At 38.9% G+C, this 22,964-nt stretch overlaps 1 protein-coding gene across 14 annotated transcripts in view; it reads left to right on the top strand.

The window, feature by feature from the left end:
* MORC1 (MORC family CW-type zinc finger 1) overlaps positions 1–22,964 on the top strand; it is a 98,257-nt gene that overhangs the window by 31,977 nt on the left and 43,316 nt on the right. For 8 of the 14 annotated variants that reach the window (XM_008165540.4, XM_024103450.3, XM_008165656.4 and 5 more), the window contains 8 exons: positions 4,195–4,274; positions 5,557–5,630; positions 6,834–6,907; positions 10,196–10,339; positions 11,174–11,328; positions 17,130–17,258; positions 19,846–19,951; positions 21,808–21,946. In XM_008165540.4, coding sequence (XP_008163762.2) covers positions 4,195–4,274; positions 5,557–5,630; positions 6,834–6,907; positions 10,196–10,339; positions 11,174–11,328; positions 17,130–17,258; positions 19,846–19,951; positions 21,808–21,946 — 901 coding nt within the window. The remainder of the gene's footprint in view (positions 1–4,194; positions 4,275–5,556; positions 5,631–6,833; positions 6,908–10,195; positions 10,340–11,173; positions 11,329–17,129; positions 17,259–19,845; positions 19,952–21,807; positions 21,947–22,964) is intronic. The other 6 variants (XM_065574693.1, XM_065574653.1, XM_042853628.2 and 3 more) reach the window with 2 other exon arrangements.

Below are 22,964 nucleotides of genomic sequence, written 5' to 3'. Positions count from 1 at the left end.
ATAATTTTCTCCCTTGGAACTGGAGGCTTATGGTCCATCCTATATTTTAGCTTACTAACTTCTTAAAGTAAATATTAATGTTAACGCATACATTTATACTGCAAGATACTGGAAGCTGATTCTGCCTCTATTAGTTTTAAATGTCTTCAGTATGTAATATATCATTATGATTTCTCATTATCATACCTGTGAAAGGATAGTCAACAGACTTTCTGGCTGGGATGGCAAATGTTCATGAACCTCTTGAAACAATAGTAAAAGGGCTATGTCTATTATTTTGAGGATGCCTCACCACAGATTATGTACAAATGATAAGAGAAAGAGTGAACACAATATTACGTTAAACTTACCAGTGCAACATTTAGTACCAAGTAACTTACATAATTGTTTTTTTCCAGTATGGAAATTTCTCATTGTTTTTGCAAGGCATTTCCATAGAAATCTCAAGTCCTTTGGTCAGTCTATTAATTGGAAAAAACAATCGGTTTCTTTCTGTTTCTAACTCTTAAAACCTAGATGCCACGTTCTTGGATGATTTCTCTCCCGAACACAATAGAATAGTTACCCTCTTGGTTCATCTCTCTGATATCACACTAAGTACAAGATAAATCTTTGCAAGACTGTTTTATATTATTATTCTTAAATAGTACTTTCATCCACGGATCTCAGATCAGTTCCAAAACACATGAATACTTAACTTCAAACTTGGTATTAGGAAGAAGTGTTCAAATGAAACATCATTTAGTTTACTAATTTTCATTGTGTAGCTAGATTTTCATTTAAATGCTTACTGTTTAGATCAGATTCTTCAAGGTAATTAGGAAGTCATGAAATCCACCCTCCAATTGTTTTTTGTACTTCAGTATAATAACAAATCCAGTGACAGTTACTGGTTTCCATATTCATAGGTAGCTTATGCTTCATGTTGTTTAAATAGCATAAATTGACCGTGTAGACTAGAAAGTGCTGTTACATAAATACACTCTTCTGGTTATTTTCACAGAATCATTAGTTAAAGACAACCTCGGGCTTGTCTACACTATGGGCCCTGCAGTGGCATGGCTATAGTGCAGTGGTGCCATAATGTAGACACTTTCTACAGTAACACAAAGGATTTTTCCACTGCTGTAGCTTGTCCCCCTCCCCGAACAGCGATAGTTAGGTTGACAGAAGCATTCTTCCATCAAGCTAGCTGTGTCTACATTGAGGGAGCAGGGTAGGAATGCATAGCTACAATATGGATTGTCACACCTTGAGCCCCCCAGCTTTTCAACCTAAATTTTAAGTGTACACCAGGTCTTAGTAATGAGACTAATTCACTTTTCCGATGTTAGCAGCATCGTTTGAGTGTATCCCAGCATGATAAATCATTTTTAATATTTAAGAACCCTTTTCCATTTCAGTTTTATCTGGAAAAAAATGCTTCCTGTATTAGCAATTAGTAGTCTGTCCTAATTTCAAACTAATGCTTGAGATCACAATATTGCTGCATTTAAAAAAACAAAAACAAAACAACTCCAGTTCCCTCTCTTATATGCAACGTTGTCATAATGACATCTCTTTTCATCTTAGTTTCCTCCATTGAGCATTTTGGCTGCAATCAAAAGGACTGCAAGGCACTAAAATATTAATCTGCATCATGAACATTAAATTTACAAACTTGTTTGTACACTTTTGTTTATAGGCCATTCTTTAATTGAAATTAGAGTAATTAAAGTGATTTTACTGAGGATAGTAAAAAACATGCATGTAAATAGGTGGCATTGTGTAAAAAGTAATTGATTTTAAATATTCTGTTATAAAAGTTGTCCCCTGACTTTTTAAAGTCTGATACTTTACATATACAATTGCATGTGGAATACTTTTCACTTGAAGTACAAATTCCTTTTATGGATGATGATAAGCAGATAAGGTTAAATCCTGCTGGTTGGTTACTACTTTTAACTTGAGTGATGCTATGTGTATGAGTAAGGTGAGCAGTCAATTGCTCCAATGGCTTGATATAATTGTGTTGGTATGCATTAAACTATGACATTTTGGAATTCACCCAGGCCAGTAAGGGGTTGGGTCACCGTCTTTTTTTGTAACCCTGGGTATCTGGTGGTTATGCAGTGTTGGTCCAGAGCTCTGACACCAACAGGCTGGTAGCAGCCCACAATCCTCACCCTGGCTTTGCCCTGCCTGGTTACTCATTGCAGACTGACCTTCGTGTCCGTCCAGCCCGGAAATCACCCTACTGCTGGGACCAGTGCCTTTCCCTGGACTCTCACAGAGAAAGTGTTACGTTCGCTGCCTCTGAGAGACAGTGAAACACTCCAACCTGTCAGCTTTCTAGAAGCACACACTTTACTGACTTTACACAGCTCTGGAGGTTTTTAATGAAAGCAAAATGAGTTTATTAACAAAAAAACGTGGATTAAATGATACACAGTAAAAGGGATAAAGGTGGCAAATCTAAAAACTAAACAATCTAGAAAGATACAGTCTCTGTTCCAGATCATTTATCTCATCCACAATCTCCTTTCCAGCTTTTATTGGCCAGGAACCATCACAGAGATCAAATTGCTTGGTTCCTTTGTCTCCTAAGCTAGAATCTCTTTCTGTTCCTTTTATCCCCAAAGGGATTTTCTTTGTCTTACAAGTCGGAAAGGCCTCCTCTGGATTCAGTCTCTTGTTTCACTGGGATGCAGGAGCCATGTTAATTCTCTGTGTCTAGAGTTCAGGATCAGGATAACCTCGGCTGATGCAGCTTGATGTTTTTGTTTACTGCTAACATCACTGAACAAAAACACTGACCCAGGAACCTGTCCTTGTAACAAAGCCCGATGCCAACTCTGTCCACATATCTATTCAAGTGACATCATCATAGGACCTAATCACATCAGCCATACCATCAGGGGCTCGTTCACCTGCACATCTACCAATGTGATATATGCCATCATGTGCCAGCAATGCCCCTCTGCCATGTACATTGGCCAAACCGGACAGTCTCTACGCAAAAGAATTAATGGACACAAATCTGACATCAGGAATCATAATACTCAAAAACCAGTGGGAGAACACTTTAACCTGTCTGGTCATTCTATGACAGACCTGCGGGTGGCTATCTTACAACAGAAAAACTTCAAAAACAGACTCCAAGGAGAGACTGCTGAGCTGGAATTGATATGCAAACTAGATACAATCAACTCAGGATTGTTTAAGGACTGGGAATGGCTGAGCCATTACAAACATTGAATCTATCTCCCCTTGTAAGTATTCTCACACTTCATATCAAACTGTCTGTACTGGGCTATCTTGATTATCACTTCAAAAGTTTTTTTCTCTTACTTAATTAGCCTCTCAGAGTTGGTAAGACAACTCCCACCTGTTTATGCTCTCTGTATGTGTGTATATATATCTCCTCAATATATGTTTCACTCTATATGCATCCGAAGAAGTGGGCTGTAGTCCACGAAAGCATATGCTCTAATAAATTTGTTAGTCTCTAAGGTGCCACAAGTACTCCTGTTCTTTTTATGTAAATTGAAGTAAACCCACATTCCTTTGTCTAGGACAAACCTGTTTACATCTTTACCTAGGCTTAGCTGTCTGGTCTTAAATATGTTCTAGTAACATCATACAGAGGCAATTCATAACGTCACATATAATGTTAACACACGTGCATTTTACAATGATATTAATAACCAGTGTGTTATTAGCTTTCATATGATTCCTTACACAATGCCTTTTGGATAAATATCATGACAACAGAGTGTTGGGGGGTAGGGGCTGGGCCACTCCTGGCTGTTTGCGGAGGCACAGCCTCCCCTAACCGGCCCTCCATACAATGTTGGAAACCCGATGTGGTCCTCAGGCCAAAAAGTTTGCCTGCCCCTGCTTTAGTGCCATGAATTTCAGAAGTGCATCAGTCAGTCTTTGTTTTGAAAATAATATTACAAAGGTGAGATGAAGTTAGAGGTTCTAAATTACTTCTGGGAGGTAGTCTATCTACAACTTGTTTAGCACTTATTAGCATATACAGAGTGGCAGGTTTGTGGCAGACCTTGTTGGCATTGGTCTCTGAGAAGGTAAATTAATCCAAAGGTAATGTGCATTATAACATGTACTGCATAACATTTGTTTGCTCCTGTGACTGCTCTGATGTGTGTTGAAAATGCAGTTTGTAATGATTTTACCATTCTGTCTTAACAGAATGTACCCATACATCACGTCATCTTTTAAAGGCACTGTGATGAAAGAAATAAAGAAGGCAGAAGTGGATGTGAAGATTGGTATGCAATATCCTGAATTGGCTACTTTTATTGAACTATAACTTTGCTTTTTATTTCAAAATTGTGGCTTAATTATGCTAGTAGTAAAACTCTTTTGTGAATAGAAATCAATAACACTTTTGTAGCACTTCATATTTTTGATATGCTCAGAAATATTAGCTAAACTCCCATAACTGCTCTGTTGCGGTTAAAATATAAAATACAGAAAAAAGCATAGTCACAAATTGCCTTGCAAGATAGGATGGCGAGCTTTAATTCAAGAAAGCAAGGAATCTAAAGAAAAGTAGCGATCCTCTTCCTAAATCCAAGGTCATACTGACATGGTGGGGGGACTATCATGGGAAGCAGTGACTCTGAAAAAGATTTTGGGAGTCATGAGGGGATAGTCAGCTGATCGTGAGCTCCCAGTGCGACGCCATGGCCAGAAGTGTTAATGCAATCCTTGGACTAATTAGGAGGAGTACAGAGGTTGTTTTACCTCTGTGTTTGGCACTGGTGCCACTGCTGTTGGAACACTGTGTCCAGTTCTGATGCCCACAATTCAAGAAGGATGTTGATAAATTGGAGAGGGTTCAGAGTGGAGCCATGAGAATGATTAAAGGACTAGATAATATGCTTTATAGTGATAAACTCAAGGAGCTCAATCTATTTTAGCTAACAAAGAGAAGGTTAAGTGAATGGATTATAGTCTATAAGTACCTAAAAGGGGAGCAAATATTTAATAATGGGCTCTTCGATCTAGCAGAGAAAGGTATAACACAATCTGGCGGCTGGAAGTTGAAACTAGACAAATTCAGATTGGAAAAAAGGCATAACTTTTAATCAGTGAGTGTTATTAACCATTGGAACAATTTACCAAAGGTCGTAGTGGATTCTCCATTCCTGAGAATTTTTAAATCAAGATTGGATGTTTTTTCTAGAAGATATGCTTTAGAAATTATTTTGGTGAGGTTCTCTGGTCTGTTTTCTTCAGGAGGTCAGTCTTGATGATCAGAATGGTCCCTTCTGTAAATCTAAATTAGTGACTAAGTATGTTAGTACCTCAGGAGGTGCTCACGTGCTGCAGTCTCAGTCATTCACTAAGTGCCCTTTATTCCCACCGATTCCAATAAAACAGAGGATGCTCAGCACCTCACAAATGCATAATCCGAGATTTAAAACATTTAACAGTTCCAGGTCGTCATGGTGTTTACCCAATCGATATTCTCTTTTTCTGTAGCGCCAGGATTTCATAATGTCTCTAAGCTGTACTTTAAGTAATTGCTTTGCTTATGTTTTCTAGCTGAACAAGCTGTAAAAGAAGCTAAGTGCCAATTAAAGCATTTAGAAGAATCTCTTCTGCATGAGGTCAATGAGGTACTGTAGCAGTGATAGTATATCTTAAGCATATTCAGAGATATTGCTTGTTATAGCTCCACAGCAACCCATGTTTACTGGCCACAGGTGTCAGTGTGGAAAATGAACAGTGGTAGCTTTTTTGGAAAGGTACCTAATTTCTTTTTAATGTAATTTTTCTAAAAGATAGTCTAGAAACAGTTGTAATGGCAGGTTTTTTAAATTTAGCTTACCAGTATTATTAAACACCAGGGAGGATAACCAGAACTACATTTCTATCAGTTACATGTGTACTATTATTGAGGATTTTTACAAAGATTAAGTGCCTAGTCGCACTGATCTTGGATTCAATTACATTTTCAAGAAAATATTTTAAGAAGCTTCCTTCCCCCTCTTAGTTGCCTTTAAATGTGATAATGATAGTGCTTATGTATGGAGATATTGTATTCATAAAACTGTAATAATAATGCCCCCCCTCTTGGTCCGCCAACCTTCTGTCCCCATGCATGCATGTAGACTTGAATTTTTCATGATTTGCCTGTGAAATGTTGAAGACAAGGCTTGCTGTTAGTAGAAGGGCATACGTCACTTGCAAAACGTGTAATTGTGGGAGATGGAAGGAGAAGCAAGTGTGGTGATTAATTCTCAAAATCTATTTTAAGGGTCCATCACCTACAACGTAACTTCTGCTCTCCATTCAAAAATATTGTAATGATTGTTTCTTTCTCTTATAGTGTGTCACTAAAATCAGTGTTGGTTCTGTTTTGACTGGTCAGAACCACCAATAGTTTTTCTCCTGTGTCTTACCTTGCCGTTGTAAATCATTGACGGCTCTAACTTACACTTCATGCCACGGGTATTTGGGTGCAAAGTGAAATAGACCAGAATCATTAAAGTTTCATTCTGTGGCCTCAGATGTGTATAAATGGAGGAATAGAGTTAATTAAAACCTACTGCCTTCTGCTCCATTCCTTGGGGTATTGTGCTCTGAACAGCAGAGTGAAAATTTAACACTGATTCTAATATATCTTGATTTAATCTCCAGTACACTAACTGTGTCTGGCAGTATCTGGGTTGGTAGCAGACTAGTGACAGGCTTGGAAGTAGGGTGGGCTCCAGAATATTCACTTTCTCAGAATGGGAAGCAGCTTGGGGAAAAAAAAGTAGGGTATTAATTGATGCTAAAATAACTTGTTTTACTGCTCTTTCCCCTAAATGGAAAAGTCTGCTCAGCTTGTATTACAGGATTCTCTAGAAAATGCAAAAAGAATGTGTGAGAAGCTGGAGGAGAAACAAAGGCAAGATGTGAGACTATTTAACCAGTGTTTCATAAAAAGTGGTTGTGTACTGTTTGTTGTAAATAGTGATTTGATCCAGAGTCTGATATTTAAATAGTGCTTTCTCAAGTTGCAGCTGTTTGTCATTTCAAGGTGCTTTTCAATTACTTTGGATGCTCCAATCCTTTACCCTTTTCTGGAAAAAAAATTTAATCCTTGTAATTTTTTGGTTAAAATCTTTTACAATGAAATTATTTGTATCTATTTAGACACTTGGGTTATGTTTCCTCCCATACACCAGGTGAAACAAATATTGTTTATAATTGTTTATAATATGGTTACAAAAATTTGAAAAGCTCAAATCTTGGCTCTCTGATTTTGAGACATTGGTGAAAAATCAACCCTGGGTTCATTGTGACAAATCTAAGCAGCGTTACACAAGACATTTTGAAAGCCCTACCTTGTAGCATGGCAATTCAGTTAGGAATAGGAGTGTGCTAGAGACCCAAGGCCATTGATCCTGCATAAAAACAAGTATTTTTAGGAGTCTGCTTCTGTCACACCCTGACAGTATTTTAAGATGTGCTTGAGTTTACAATACCCATCTGTTGGCTAGATTAGAGTCAACTGCTTCTTTTTCTAGTTAATATCCACAAACAGCAGTTCAGATCAAACACCCTCTCTTCAGGGAAAAAGTGAGATTTGTAGTCCCTCTGTGTGGGTCCTTTTGGGCAGCCAGGAAACCCAGAGGCTGGATTATATTCTGTTTACCAGATCCTCTTCAGCATGGGTCCAAAGGGTGCCCAAAATTTTTCCATGAGGAAATGATTATTCTGTATCGTACAGGTTGACATTTCAGTCTCCTCCTCAACAAGGCTACAGCATAGAATCTTCTTTTAGAGCATGCAGTAGCTTCTTGTCTCTATTTTTATGACTTGCAAAACAGATTACAATTGAACAGAATGTAGGACACCTCCTCCACATACAGGCATATTTGTCAGACAAGGAGTACAACAGAAGGAAACAGAGATTTACTTCAGTGTCCAAAGAAGCTGACGATTATAGGCCTGTATTACCAAGGTTGAACGATATAAAGTAATGTCCATCTTCAGGCTGATATCCATAAGGTCATACATTCAAGTAGTCAACTGAAGGCATTCCCCTGTTTACAGGATCTGAGAAACACATACTTGCACTTAACTGGGGTTTTGTTTGGCTTTGGAGCCACTTACATAAGCATGTTGCTTCATTATAATGCTACTTAACACAATGGATTGATATTAGGTGAGGTGGATGTCTCGCCCATTTCCCCATACCCTGATTTCTAGAAAATAGGAAGCTTTCCTTCTTCATTGTCTGCCCGCCTGGCTGTTGGGAAATTATTTGCCCTCTTTATTCTTACCCAGCTACTATCAAGGATGCAGGTCTTCCCTTTTTTACTCCTGTCTTCTGTTTTATTCTTATTAGACTCTGTGCTTATTGCCTAGCATGGCAGTACAAATGGAGTGCTAATCAGATGCCCAGACTTTGCAAGAGCAACTTGTGGGCTGAGACTAATTAACATGGAGATTGTAAAATCTTCTTGGGTTTGGCAATCCATACCAACATCTAATGGATATGTCCATATATAATCTATAAAGTGGTGAAATTGGGTTCAAACCTTGCTCAGAAGAGTAATCTTTTGCAGGTGGATTGTCTGGTGTGTAGGGATGATAACAAACTAACAGTGGGTAGATTCCTATTTCATTGGGCTATCATTCCTTTGCTCCCCACAAAACCCTTCACAGTATAGCTAGACAGTTTCCCTCCGTGCACTCTGTCAACAGAAACTTTAAGGGAGTATGAGGAGAGAGCAGCTATTGCAAAGAACACACTACTTCAGTCAGTGCAGCAGAAAATGTCTTTGGTTATTTTGCTTTTATCCTGCAGGACAAGTAATTCTATCACATTTGCCTCTTTGCTTCATGGCTTTAAATCTGTTTGGTAATACCTCCTCTGAACACTGCATCATAATGATGTGATGCCCAGAGTAATTTAAGACTTCCTGGGAATGACCCAAGAATTTTGGAATGGATAGCAACTCTGAAAAAAAAAGTTTATAGGTTCGTAGGTTCCAAGGCCACAAGGGACCATTGTGATCATCCAGTCTGACCTCTTCTATAATACAGACCATAGAACTGCCACAAAATCATTTCTGTTTGAACTAAAGCATATCTTTCAGAAAAAACATCCAATCTTTAGCTGTTGAGGAGTAGGGTGTAGAGCTGCCTCTTTAGGTAATAGCGAACACATTCTTGCTTATGTGATGCCTCACTTCAAGGAAGGACACTACTATCATTTACCGAAAGTAAAATGCTCACTTCCTGGAATCTGAAGGTCACCTGTAGTACATGGGCTTCGTGTAGTCCTTTAACTGGATAATGCTACATTTTCTAATGTTACTGGCAGATGCAGCATACAAGTAGTGATTACATGATGGTGCTTACCTAGGAGTTCTCATACCAATTTTAATACTTTCCATTCCTCGGGCCTACCCCCCAAAATGTGGTTCATGTTAGTTGAAGCTCCTTGTTCATGATTAGTTTCTTTGACTCTGGTAGCTCCTTGCAGAAAGTCTTACAAAGCCAAAGGGCACTTTAACCCTCCATCCTCCACTAGTTGAATGGGAGGAAACATGAAGTGTATGGAAGTCAACTCTGAGAACAAAACTGGCTAATTTTTGTGTTGCTTACTAATGGATGATGGTTACAGTATGCCTAATTTAAAAAAAAATCTATCAGCCAGAAACTTTATGATATAAAAACAAGTGCCAATTTGGTAAGGCATTTTTCCTCTACAAATGCAACGAAAGAATGTCTTTAGCTGTTCTCATATTGATAAACATGAAAATCTTCATAGCAATGGCTTTCAGTCTTAATTTCCAGGTTAACAGCCAATGCTGTCTTTGTTAATGTCAAGCTGCCAACGTGCTACTTGGCTTGTGTTTGATTTTAAACAGGAATTTTCTGTTTTCAAAAATGGATGAATGTGATCTACCTCTGATCCATTTCCAGTATACAGAAGTCTGTCCCATCAGTTTGAAAACCCAAGAATCATGTTAGCCTTTAAAAGTTTGGATGTTTTTGTGGTCGATACTACTTTTTTATCATTTATATTTCTGGCTAAAGTGAACTGTCCAATCTCTGTATCTCCTAAACCAGATTAACAGTGGCTATTAAACTGGTAACAATAAGTACAATTAAATTAAATTATAAAACTTTAAAAGGAAATTTATAAAAGAAAACTTCTTATTGATTTTACATTGCTTAGAGAATTGAGGAGGCCAAAGAAGCTCTATTTAATATTTGGAATAAACATAGAAAACAGAAGTCAAGATGGAATGTTCATCTATAACAACAGTCGCTTGGTCAGAATGTATGAGAAAGTGGGACCACATCTTAAACAGGGGTCTCGGTAAGCTTTCTTTCTTTCTTTCTTTCTTTCTTTCTTTCTTTCTTTCTTTCTTTCTTTTTATTTAGGGTTTAAAACTTTGTTTTAAAATGCAGGTATTATGAATACCAGCAGGAGTCTAAAATCCATGATCCCACCTGAAAGAGGTTATTTCCTTTCCAAGCATATGCACAACATGGATTATTTATATATTTTTGAGTGTTATATACATGCGTTAAGGGAAGAATAAATCATTCAAAATATAGTTCTGCAGTTCTCAAAGTAATTTTTTAGAGTAACTCACTATTGTTGAATTTTTTATTGCAACTTGGGAGTTCTTGAGTTCTCAGTTTCTCTGAGATTTTACCTGCATGTAAGTGTTGCTCTTTTTATATCCTCCAAATCCTGGTGTCTGTTCCTTTCCCTATCCTGCCACTTCTGACATGTCCTCACATTTTAGAACATAATATTTTTGAGATTTATTTCATGTATTCATTTGAAATGAAGTAATTTAAATATAATTCTGCACATGACTATGATCAGACAGGATGCTAGTCTCCGTTTTCTATTAGAAAAATATTATTTAATTTAATAGAATATCAGGGTTGGAAGGGACCTCAGGAGATCATCTAGTCCAACCCCCTGCTAAAAGCAGGACCAATCCCCAATTAAATCATCCAACCAATTTTTGCCCCATATCCCTAAGTGGTCCCCTCAACGGTTGAGCTCACAACCCTGGATTTAGCAGGCCAATGCCCAAACCACTGAGCTATCACTGAGTCAAGGGCAGCTGCAAACAAAACAGATGACTTGTTCTTTGAACTTGGATCAAAATGCTTTGAACTGATGTTATTTCAGTTTCAGCAGTGGAGCAGTTGGAATGGTGGATGTGCCCTTAGAAGTCATGGAGCCAACACACAATAAGCAGGCCTTTGTCAATGTTAAAGAATATAACCACTTGCTGACATCCATGGAGCATTATCTGATCCAGTACTGGAAGGACATGGGAATAAGTAAATCTTTATTGTTTAGCCTGGTTTGTTTTATATAGCTATTAAAAAAAAATCTGTGTCAAACTGTTAATTCATCAAATACAGCCGATAAATTGGAAGTTAGTGTGACGGGTTCGGTCACAGATACCCCCCTTGGGACTGCTACCTGATGTGCTGAGACTACCTCTGAGCCCATTTTCCCTGCCAGCTTGGGACTTCATAACCCTGTCTTGTTGAGCCAGACACGCTAACCTGCTGCAAACACAGACCGAGGTCTGAACCACGTCCCCCGAAGCTGCAGGCTTTAACTGAAAACCACTTAGCAGGTACTCCTGTCTCCAGCACCCAGCTATCCAGTTCCCAATGGGGTCCAAACCCCAAATAAATCCATTTTACTCTGTATAAAGCTTATAGAGGGTAAACTCATAAATTGTCAGCCCTCTATAACACTGATAGAGAGATATGCACAGCTGTTTGCTCCCCCAGGTATTGATTACTTACTCTGGGTTAATTAATAAGCCAAAAGTGATGTTATTAAGTATAAAAAGTATGATTTAAGTGGTTCCAAGTAATAACAGACAGAACAAAGTAAGTTACCAAGCAAAATAAAACAAAAACGCGCAGGTCTAAGCCTAATACAGTAGGAAGCTGAATACAGATAAAATCTCACCCTCAGAGATGTTCCAATAAGCTTCTTTCACAGACTGGACTCCTTCCTAGTCGGGGCCCAATCTTTTCCCCAGTACAGTTCTTGTTAGTTTCAGGAGCCATCTTAGGTGAAAAGCAGGGGATTTCACATGACTGCAGCCCCGTTTTTTCTGTTCCACCTCCTTTTATAGCTTTGGCACAAGGTGGGAATCTTTTGTCTCTCTATAGGTCCTTATCCCTCCTTCTAAATGGAAAAGCACCAGGTTTAAGATGGATTCCAGTACCAGGTGACATGGTCACATGTCCTGAGAGACCCCCATGCCTTCATTCTTCCTGGCCTGACTCACAGGAAGGCTTGCAAATAAACAGAGCCATCTACAGTCAATTGTCCTGGTTAATGGGAGCCATCCAGATTCCAAACCACCATTAATGGCCCACACTTTGCATAATTACAATAGGACCTCAGAATTATATTTCATATTTCTAGTTTCAGATACAAGAATGATGCATTCATACAAATAGGATGAACACACTCAGTAGATTATAAGCTTTGTAATGATACCTTACAAGAGCAAGAGACCTTTTGCATATTCCAGTTATATTATATTCACACTCATTAGCATATTTTTATAAAATCATATGGAGTGCAACGTCACAGTTGGATCAGATTGTAGCTTTTAAGAACAGCCACCTGAGGGAGTCAGTGTGGACCAGACACCGTACCAGTTGCAATTCCTAGAGGCATGCTGCGCGCAGAAAATAGAGGCAGAGAGATTACTAACTATTCAACTGTTGTGCCTCTGGGAGCACACACGGGAGCAAAGGTTGCACGTAAAGTACTTTGATATGAAGTTGAGATGGAGGTGCTATAACAATGCATGCTACCTTTTCAAATGCTAATCCTAGGATCTGGTGACAATCCCATGTGGGTCAACCAGTTGAGTTCAATTTGTGTAAAGCAGGAACCCCCAGAGCCAGGATGATAAACGGTAAATCCAAATAGTCATCTAGCTGTAAGAGTCAAAAGTACAGCTGGAGGAATCCTAACATGCAACCTGAATTTGCTCTTTCCCAGTAGCCACAGGATGAAGACAAAGGAAACCAGGTGCAAGTTTTCTTAGCAGTGAAATCAAGCAAGCATTTTGGTTCATCTAGTAAGGAATTGGAAGTATAGGCAAATATTACATCTATTCATTTTTTAGATAAATTGATTCTACATGTATTTACAAATTAGATGTGACCCTTGCTGTGTCCCAGTTCAAACAACATTGTTTTAACAAATGCTATAATCTGCTTTTTGTATAATTACTCATTATTTTCAGTGTGCACTAGAAAACTTCTACAGTGTGAAAAATGCACAGAGCTCCTACATCACATCTTGGTTTTGAAAATAATCAGATAATTTTGGGTAGCTTTCTTGTTTTATAAATAAAAGATGCAATATCACTGTTTGTTTAATTCAGATCCATAGTAGTACTTGGAATAATTGTGCTCTAGTTTGAATGAAATTATGGCCTTTAAAAAAATCTACGCATGATTTCATCCATTAAAAAAATAATGTGCCTTTCTGTCTAATGCAGAGAAGTTTGGTAGCTCAAGATGTCCAGTTTCACCTGGCTACACTTGTTTCCAAGCCCAGCTCCCCATCCCACACTGTCCCCATATGCAAGATTTTAGGCTGTCACAGTGGGGTTTGTGCTTTTTGTTTCTTTGTTGTAATATAAACATTTTAAAAAGAGCAGGAGGTGTGGACATGTTCTGTAAAAGATCTTCCCTTCCTCCTGAAATATTCAGTCCTTTTTGGCTAGTGTGCATATCTATAAAAGCCCCCGAATGTTGCAAGTATGTCAATTAACCAATGGATATATATGTACCAGTAGCATTAGCTCTCCACATATCTGGTTCCTTTGGGACAAGTGTAGCCTCAATCCAGCCTTGGACAAGTGTGCCTTCCTTTATACATGATTGATCCACCAGTATTGCTCTGTATGAAAGAAAGCACAAGAAACACATCTACACGGGCAGTTAATAGAGGGTCTTTTCTCTCTTCCTAGAAAAAAAGTGGTAGAGTGCTTTTAAACTCCAGTGTATGAGAAACTGCTCCTGAAACCTTAAAAGGGATATGTATGTAGTTCCTTACTTACTTTTGAAGATGGCTAGGGAGAAGGAGAAGTTAGTTGAAGTAAACAATTACGCGCTTGCATGGATGGGAGCAGTGAACAGGGTTTCCTGTAGTGCTGCATATCCTTATGCACCATAAGCTATATTGATGCTCTGCTTCCAATTAGCTTTAATGTAGGAGACGTTGTTTAGATGTTAGTAAACTACCCATTTTAACTTTTGGAGCAACTTTGTCTTTTCGGACCTTGGCTCCAAATATGTCTCTATGACGTACTCAACCAATCCACCTCAGGATGTCTGTGCGTAGAGTCCTTTCTTTCAAAGAAGGTCTGAGAATCAGCCATTCAATTCGTCTTGGTTACTATTATTTAATATTGGTGGATAGCGCAGGTGTGCATGGCACTTGATGGAGAAGAGCATATTAAAAGATATGTTATGGTGGCAGGAAAAATGAATGGAGCAGAGAAGGAGAAAAATCTTACACAGAACAAGATAGAGGTGGCTTGTTTTGCAAACCACTAACGTGTTTTTGTTTTTTTTAAGTAAGTCGATATTAGAAAGTTAGCATTGGATCATGTTTGGTGAATGCATATGGAGAGGATGGACGTGATGGAATAGTGTTTGTTAGGCTCTGTCAAATATAAAACAAAGCAGAGTCCCTGCCTTTGAAGGTATTTGAAGGAGGAGAGAGAGTGCACGGCTCTCGGTACCAGATGCTTGAAGCTGCCCATGGAGATGTTTGAGGGAGAAGGAAACTAAGGGAGGCATGAATTGAAGCAGAATTGGTAGATCAGAAGGCCCAAGTGGGGCTTTACGTAAAGCAGACTGACTTGAGGCAGAGGCAGATCCGTGACCTTTCCTTCCTACTTTCTCCCACAACTTTCACTGACAGGAGCACACGTTTTTATTGACTTTAACAATTCTTCCCACTCCAAGCACTCTGCCTATGGTACCCAGGTGAAGTTGTGGCTTTGTCAACTTCTTAGAGCTAGAAATGTTTTGAAAGAAATACAAAGTAATTATTGCCCTGCTCTTGGATGCTACATTTACCATGAGAGACTGGAACTGATTAACTCTGTTGACTGTATTTATGTGCTTAAACAAGCTAGTGGTTTTGATCCAATATTTTTGCTGTTTATAAAATAAGTTCTTAAAGTTTAATCCTTTAGAGCCTAATTTGCAGTTACACACTTAGTCTCATTGAAATAAATGTGGGAATAGGGGGCACAACATATGAACCTCAATGTAATAAGCAAGGTCCGCAAAGAGTAATGTATTTGACAGAATAAATTTATCAAAGTAACTGATCAAAATTAAAAAATTACAACAATTCACACAGCTTTTCTGCCAGGTGTTTATGAGCAAAATAATTGTTCTTTCCATTAGTCTGTATGTAGAGTCATAGAGTTTAGGCAGGGACCACCAGATCATCTAGTCTGACCTCCTGTGTGATATTCCTAGATAATCCTGTCATGTGACCCGCACACACATGCTGCAGAATCTGACCTGGGGGAAAATTCTTTCCCCCTCATATGGCGATCAGTTAGACCCTGAGCATGTGAGCAAGACCCAGTTAGCCAAGTACCTGAAAGAGCCCTCGCAGAGTCTTGGCTCTCCCCATCCAGTGGCCCATCTCCAGCCATGCCCATCCCTGACCCCTCAGAGGAAGGAGATAAAAACCAAAGCAGAATACACTGCAACGGGTACATCTCTTCCTGACTGCTGCCAGTGGCTGGCTGAAGCCCTGGAGTATAAGATTTTTATGAATATAAGACATCAAGCAGAAGTGAGCCCCACAGCTGCTGAGCCCTGCCCCCTACTATCATATCATGCTTGCATTAGTTCCCTCTTTTGCTGATCATGATGGTGTATCCCTAGTATATACTGTTGGCTCTCTGGGAGTGCGGTCTAGTACTTGGATGAGAAAACAGTTGTTGAATACCTCTGGATTCTGTTTCTAGTCTGCCACTGACTTCATGTGACCTGGAGCAAGCCACCGAAACTCGGGACAAAATTTTCAAACCCAGGTGCCTGAAGTTAAGTTCCTAAATCTGTCTTTAGGCCTTCAAAGTAGAATTTACAAAAGTACCTAAGTGACTTATAAGCACAAACACCATTAACTTTAAATGGTGACACTGCCCTAAAATAATTTAAGCACTCTTTAAATTCTACATGGAAGACTTAAATACAGATTTAGGAGTCTAATAGTTTAGACACCCATGTTTTAAAACTTTGGCCTCTGTGCCTTCATTGTCCTGTCTAACTTGAGGATAGGAATATGTTCTACCTCGGAGGTCTTGTAATAATTTAACTAAAATATGTTAGAAAATACTTTCCATGTCACTGGAGCTTTTAGTGAAAGGGGAGTGTTTCACAAATAAATGTTAATGTTGATTTTTTTTTTGTCTTCAGTTTTTTTTTGTTTTTTTTTTGTTGGCTTAAAAATGTGTGAGGACAAAGCTTCCTTTGTGGAGCCAATCACCGTTAAAAAGTTGAAGATCGAAAATTACTGCTTATATCTGCAATCCACTGGATAACTACAAACATATCTAGTCTTTGTCTTAAATGTTTGTGAATTGGAATTTCACAATAGTCTTTAGCTTATAATGGATTTGAGCTGATAGAAAGGCATTTGAAAGGTGACTCACTGGTCTCTCTGTGTATTACTACCTCATTCTGTATAGAAACTGTAATATTTACATAGTGCTATGTATCTTCAAAGTACTTCACAAACATGGACTAATCATCCCCACTCCTCATATAATGTAAGTAAATATTTGACTGATAGGGACACAGAAGGGGATGTGACTTATTCCAAGGCCACGAGAGTGTCCATTTCTAAACCCACATGAATGCTTAGGATCCCATCTTTCAGTTTTGTTTCCAGACCACATCTTGTTCCCACTACCTTCATGCCCGCTTGCAACTTCTCTTAAAAGCTACTGGTCCCCCATTTGCAAAGCACGTTCTTTAACTAACATCTGTAGTTTACATATAAACTTATTCTTCTGCTACTGAATGTTGTATCTGTATAAATATATATTCTTCTTTAGGTCAGAAAGGAGTAACTTCATTCTGGAATGCGTTTGGATATCTAAGTGACAAATGGCTGGAGAAACCCTCAGATGCAATTCAGTATAAGAGAAGACGTGCAATGGAAATTCCTGCCCTGGTTCAGTGTGGTGAGTTTATATAATTGGATACATAAAAGGAGAAATAAGGAGAGGATTTAATAGGATAATAAAAAAGAAAGGCCTTTAAATTGTAACACCTTAATCCCAGCTTTCCCCAGCATTTGACACTGTATACTGCTGTGTTTTCATGTGCTTCTTCCTTCAGAAGATCTTCTTATAGCCCCTATGTTTCATTTTCCATCTACCCCTTAAAAAAATCCATCCACAGCTATTTTTTTATAACTGTGCATGTTCCACTTCTGAATGTTTCATCGCATCATATTTAAAGGCTGCCAACAAACTGCGGTTTTAATATGCTCCAGAGTGAAAGGGTTATTGGTGAAGGACCGCAGAATTGGAGCACAGCTTTGGCTTTTAATTGATAGTTATCCATTGTTTAAAATTAATTTGCCAAGCTCCTTTTACAAATTGTCCTTACATAACATATTTTTGTGTGAAGCTGTTTCATTCTTTCCCAGCAATGTGCCTCTCTGCCATGCCAGGTTGGGTTCTTTATTGCTCTGTATCGGGACAGGATCAAACCTCAAACTGGGCAGTTTTTATTTGATTTGGGTTTTTCTCAGTTTCTGTTAATTTGTTTTTGCTTTTTACCAACATAGCTTTGTAAAGACACCTTGCTTTTTTAACTTTTGAATTATTGTCTGAGCTTCCCACTTCCTATGGCAAAATCTGAGTTTACAGATGGCTGGCTATGCCTCTGGTATCCTAGTATGAAATTGATCTCACATTTCAATTGATCACAGTATAATTAAATACTACAGTGCTTTGTTATCCTACTAAGTAGCTTTGAGCTCCTGTTCCTGCAGTTCTGAGTCAGAAGTTTAATAAAAGGCTTTTTCATGAAAAAGCCCAGTAAGTAAATTCTCCCACATCAGTGTCACAGAAATAAAGTGTTCCCTACATTAAGTTGTCTGCTCCCAGAAAAGAAACTGCTAGTCATAACACTGTGAGCACAGACTATGACATTTAAATTGGCTCTTGAATTTATAGCATATGAGAAAAATTTAAATTTTATTTCAGAAATAACAGTTAAAACTTTTGTCAAGTAAAAAACATGGATGGAAAACATTGTTTTTAAATTACTCATTAGGGTACTCTGTACATTTAAGATTCTGAAGCTATTCTAGTGTAACAAAAATTTGAACCAGTATGAAGTCCAGGATTTGCTGTTTAGTCCTGGCTCAGTGCCAAAATATCTCCCCCACTACACGGAGGAACTTGTGATATACCTTGAATCATCAGGACTCACTAATACTTGTCATTGATCACTAGACAGCTGGAATGTTCAGCTTTACAGTGCTATATGTGGTATTCATTTTCAGCCATGTCAGCGCGTGCTGCTTGTTGGAAATCACATCAGTCTTGTCTCCCCATCCCATTTCAATACAGTTGTAATCCACCATTTGGGAGAAACCCACTGCATTTCAAAGCAGTCTGGAGTTTATTTCTTAGACGCACAAAGCATTTTGCAAATTTGTCAGATCTACTCGCTAAATTCATGTCAAATTGAAGAGAGAGGCAAGGTAAGGGAGGGATGGGGCAAGCAAGACAGCAGTAACCTATTTAACATATAATATTTCATGACTTGTCATGGTTAGATATAGTTTGACATCTTGAAAGCATTTGTACTGGTTAACTGATCCATAAATATTTCAAAATGCTGATCCTGGTCTAGAAATCAGTGAAACTTTAGTTGCTCTAATATAGTTGGCACAATAACTACCACTATTCAGAAACTATACTCCTTGCCTTCTCTTAATACTTAATCCTAATAATAAGGCATTAAACCCAAATTGGATTAGTTCTTCCCCAACAGGTATTGCAGCACTTCATATTTTCCGAATGCCTCCTGCAGTATGATCAGCTACCTTTTGGAAAGTGTTCAATAACAAGTGTTCCCGGGGTAGAAATAACACCAAAATAAGTGACAGTGTTGGACAGCATACACTAATTATCTAAAGTTACAGTAGTAAGCAGAGTATCTGCCAAACTGTATGTAAAATGTGAAATTATACATGGTGATTCCTTTGCTAACATGAGTCCAACTAACTGGATTGCCCTCAGAGGGAGAGAAATTGTAACTAACACACCGTAGAAACCTCTAAAAGTTATGCGAATCTGATATGATCTATGAAAAGCTATTTCAAGGCCCTGTATCTTCTGTTTTAGTGGGATTGGAAGCCTTATGCCATAGAATGTGAGCTTGGTTCCTGACTTTCTAACAGAGGTTTGGGATGGTAGAATCAGCCATTTCTATCCTTGATGGGTCATGACGTTCAAAACCTGTCACTCGTTCAGGACTGAACACTGCCTGTCCTGGAACTTGGGACAGCTGAGCTTTGGGGGAATAGGGAAAGGTAACATTTATATTGTATGTTGCCTTTTTTTTTTTCAATGGCAGCCATTTGCTGGAATTTCTTTTAATATGCCAAAATTAGTTAGTTAGTAGACAGAGGGAAAATGAGACAGTCAAAGCTGCATGTTGAATCCCATTAGCACAATAAATGGGGGGGTGAGGTTTGTTTGTTTTGATATGTGCTATGATGTAGTAATTTTCTTCTAACTACTTAATTAGATATCTGCCTTAAATGGAGGGTTCTGTCATCGTCCACTGATATCGAAAACAAAGACCACCGTGGAATCTGGACTTGTGAAATGATCCCTGGTCCTCAGGAAAACAAGTAAGCTTTTGATTAGCAATACTATATAACTGATTAGCATATTAATAATGAATTACCATTTATTAGCCATCTCCCTTGAAGCCAGAGTAATAAACAAATGCAAACAGTAAAGTATAGATGGTATAGAAATATTTGCAAAAGCAAATACCATGTGAAACTTTACTATTGTGATCGTTATATTAGAGAACAAAGGCAGAATAATGGGGGTGTATCTAACCTTGTTAACTGCAGTAAGTGGCAGATAGTATGTGTATCAGCTCTGCTACTTCGGACACTTTCCACTAATGGCACACTCCAATGGTAATCCCTATCCCTCCTTTAATAATGAATTCAGTCATTGGGAGAAGGGACATTTTGGGGTCACTCACATCTAATCTAAATCTGAGTCTGTCTGGCACACACCATGATTTTAGTGTCCAAAGCTCCATTGCGGAGAAAGCATGCTCAGGGTAATGCGAGTCAGGCAGCAATGTGGTCCCAGCAGGAAAGCTGATCCTGTATTAACTATTCAGGCAGAGAGAGGTGTGTGTGTGTGTGTGTGTGTGTGTGTGTGTGTGTGTGTGTGTGTGTGAGAAGAGAGAGAGATTCCATGCACAGCTTTATTACGAAAGGTGACTGTAAAAAATGGCATCTGATGTCTGTACTAAACACAGTGAAACTACAGGTAAGTATTTTTTCTGACTGCCAGTCCTATAATCCTAAACGAGGCTCTGACAGTCAAGCTTGGTTCCATCTTTATCACACGATCAAGGTTCCGTGGGCAAAACTGGGCCCTCAGGCCATGTCTACACCACAGAATTCTATCGACCTAATTTAGATTGGTATACAGCCACTGCAGTTATTAAATCGCTTGTGTGCGCACGCATACTTGGCTCCTTGGGTCAGCGATGCGCGTCCTCACCAGGAACGCTTGTATTGATTGTATCATCAGTGTGGGGCACTGTGGGACAGCCCCTGAAAGCCAGTGACAGTCAATGTAAGCAATGCAGTCAATCTAATTACAGACACTGCATCAATCTAATTACATGAGGCACTTACTTCGGTGGGAGACAAATTTAAGTGAAGACACATCTACAGCTGGGTTGATGCAAGGCAGCTTATGTCAACCTAACTGTAGTGTAGAGCAGGGGTTCTCAACCTTTTTATTTCTGAGTCCACCCCCAACGTGCTATAAAAACTCCATGGCCCACCAGTGCCACAACAGTGTTTTTCTGCATATAAAAGCCAGGGCCAGCAAAAAAGCAGGGCAATTTCTCGGGGCCCCACGCCATAGGGGTCTTCGAAAAGCTAAGCTGCTCAGGCTTCAATTTCAGCCCCAGGTGGCAGGGCTTAGAGCCCTGGGGCTTCAGTCCCACACAGCAAAGCTTCAGCTTTCTGCCGTGGGTCCCAGCCAGTCTAAAACTGGCCCTGCTTGGCGGCCCCCCCGAAACCTGCTCACAGCCCCTCAGGAGGCGCCAGACCCCCAGTTGAGAACCACTGGTGTAGAGCAGGCCTTGGTGGCCACTGTGCAATTAGCATATTGCACAGGCATATCTGACTGGGTCATGGTAAGTAATTCTGGTGCACAAGAAGGAATAGAAACCAGCTCTCTTCCTTTAATCGGTGTTTGCACCCCAGAACTAACAAGAGTTAAAAGTAGTAAAGCTAATTTTTGTCACTGAAATTAACAGAAGTGATGTGGAGTATATTCAGAGAACAGTTCTATTGTATTAGATGATGCCTCTTTTAGTCACTTTGGAGGGCAGTACTATACTTCGAACCACTGAAGATAATTCCTTGCCAGACAATACAAGATAACAGAGCATGTATTCCTTTTCACTCATTTTTCTCTTATATCGATTGAAACCATATTGTAGGTGTAATAGACCAGAACGTTTACCCTCCATCCCTTTGGGCACTTTGAACAGACTATCACTGTCACCGAATGAAAAAGAAAAACTCCTCTTAGATTCAATCCAGCGACATCAAAGGAAGCTAGAAAACTTGCAGTCCCAGGTGAGCTGTTACCTTTAGCTTACGCTCTTTTCCTCTGAGCTGTCTGGCATTTGTCTTAGGGAAAGTTCCCACTAACTCAATGTGAATCTAAAAATTAAACATTCTTGGTTTGTTTGGTTTTGTTTTTTGAAAGAATGGGGAGAAAAGCAGAATGTGTAAAAACTCTGATTCAGGTAGAACATGTTCCATGGCAGTATTTTTCAGTGATAGAGTTGGAATTATTAATCAAGTGAAAACCATTTCATTAACTTTGGTTTAGTAACTATCAAATTGTGAGTTGATCTTTGTTTTTTCTGAAATACATCATGTGAAGTGAAATTAAGTTCTACTAGTCGGTAAGCAAAGCGATATGTAATTGATACTATCTTCAGAGGTGAGAATTGCATAATTTGTTTTGCTCTATCATTTATTTTCTAATAGAAATTAGGATTCTAGAAACTGCTGCTGCAATCTTCATTACCAAATTCTGTCTGGGAGTTAAATATGCACGGTCCATAAATTCCAGAAATACTGGTACCTTTTGGTAGACTTAATATTTACTAGGTACTAAAAGGATAAATAGCTTGATTTCCAGATAAAAAATAATCCTCTCAAATTGGAGTGTATATAAACATTGTTGTCCTTTTTAGGGTGGTAGTAGATATTGGAGACTGGTTTGTTTCCTGTAGGAGGTGAAATCAGTGGAGTAAGGTCAAAATATTTTCGTAGTGTGACTAGTTTGTTTTACACTACATACATCAGTCGTTGAACAGAGCTGGTCACAATCAGCATGCAGACAAATCCTTCGTTTGGGAATACAGCCAAACACCAATGCCTGGCTTCAAGGGAACAACTCTTTTGAGCTAGGCATTTCTGAAGGCAGAAAGCAAACTCTTGATGTTAGCAATAACTTTTCCAAAAAATAACCCGATTCAGGAAACTAACAGCACAGAATTTCTTCAGACTGAAGAGTGCTTGTGCTCCAAGAAGAAAGTTGTAAAACTGTGGAAGAGGGCCATAACAATAGTCTAGGAACAGA

Source organism: Chrysemys picta, chromosome 1 (genome assembly GCF_011386835.1).
Source record: "Chrysemys picta bellii isolate R12L10 chromosome 1, ASM1138683v2, whole genome shotgun sequence".
Classification (NCBI taxonomy): domain Eukaryota; kingdom Metazoa; phylum Chordata; order Testudines; family Emydidae; genus Chrysemys; species Chrysemys picta.
The sequence above is the reverse complement of the archived record's forward strand: the minus strand, read 5'-3'. Positions and strand labels throughout refer to the sequence as shown.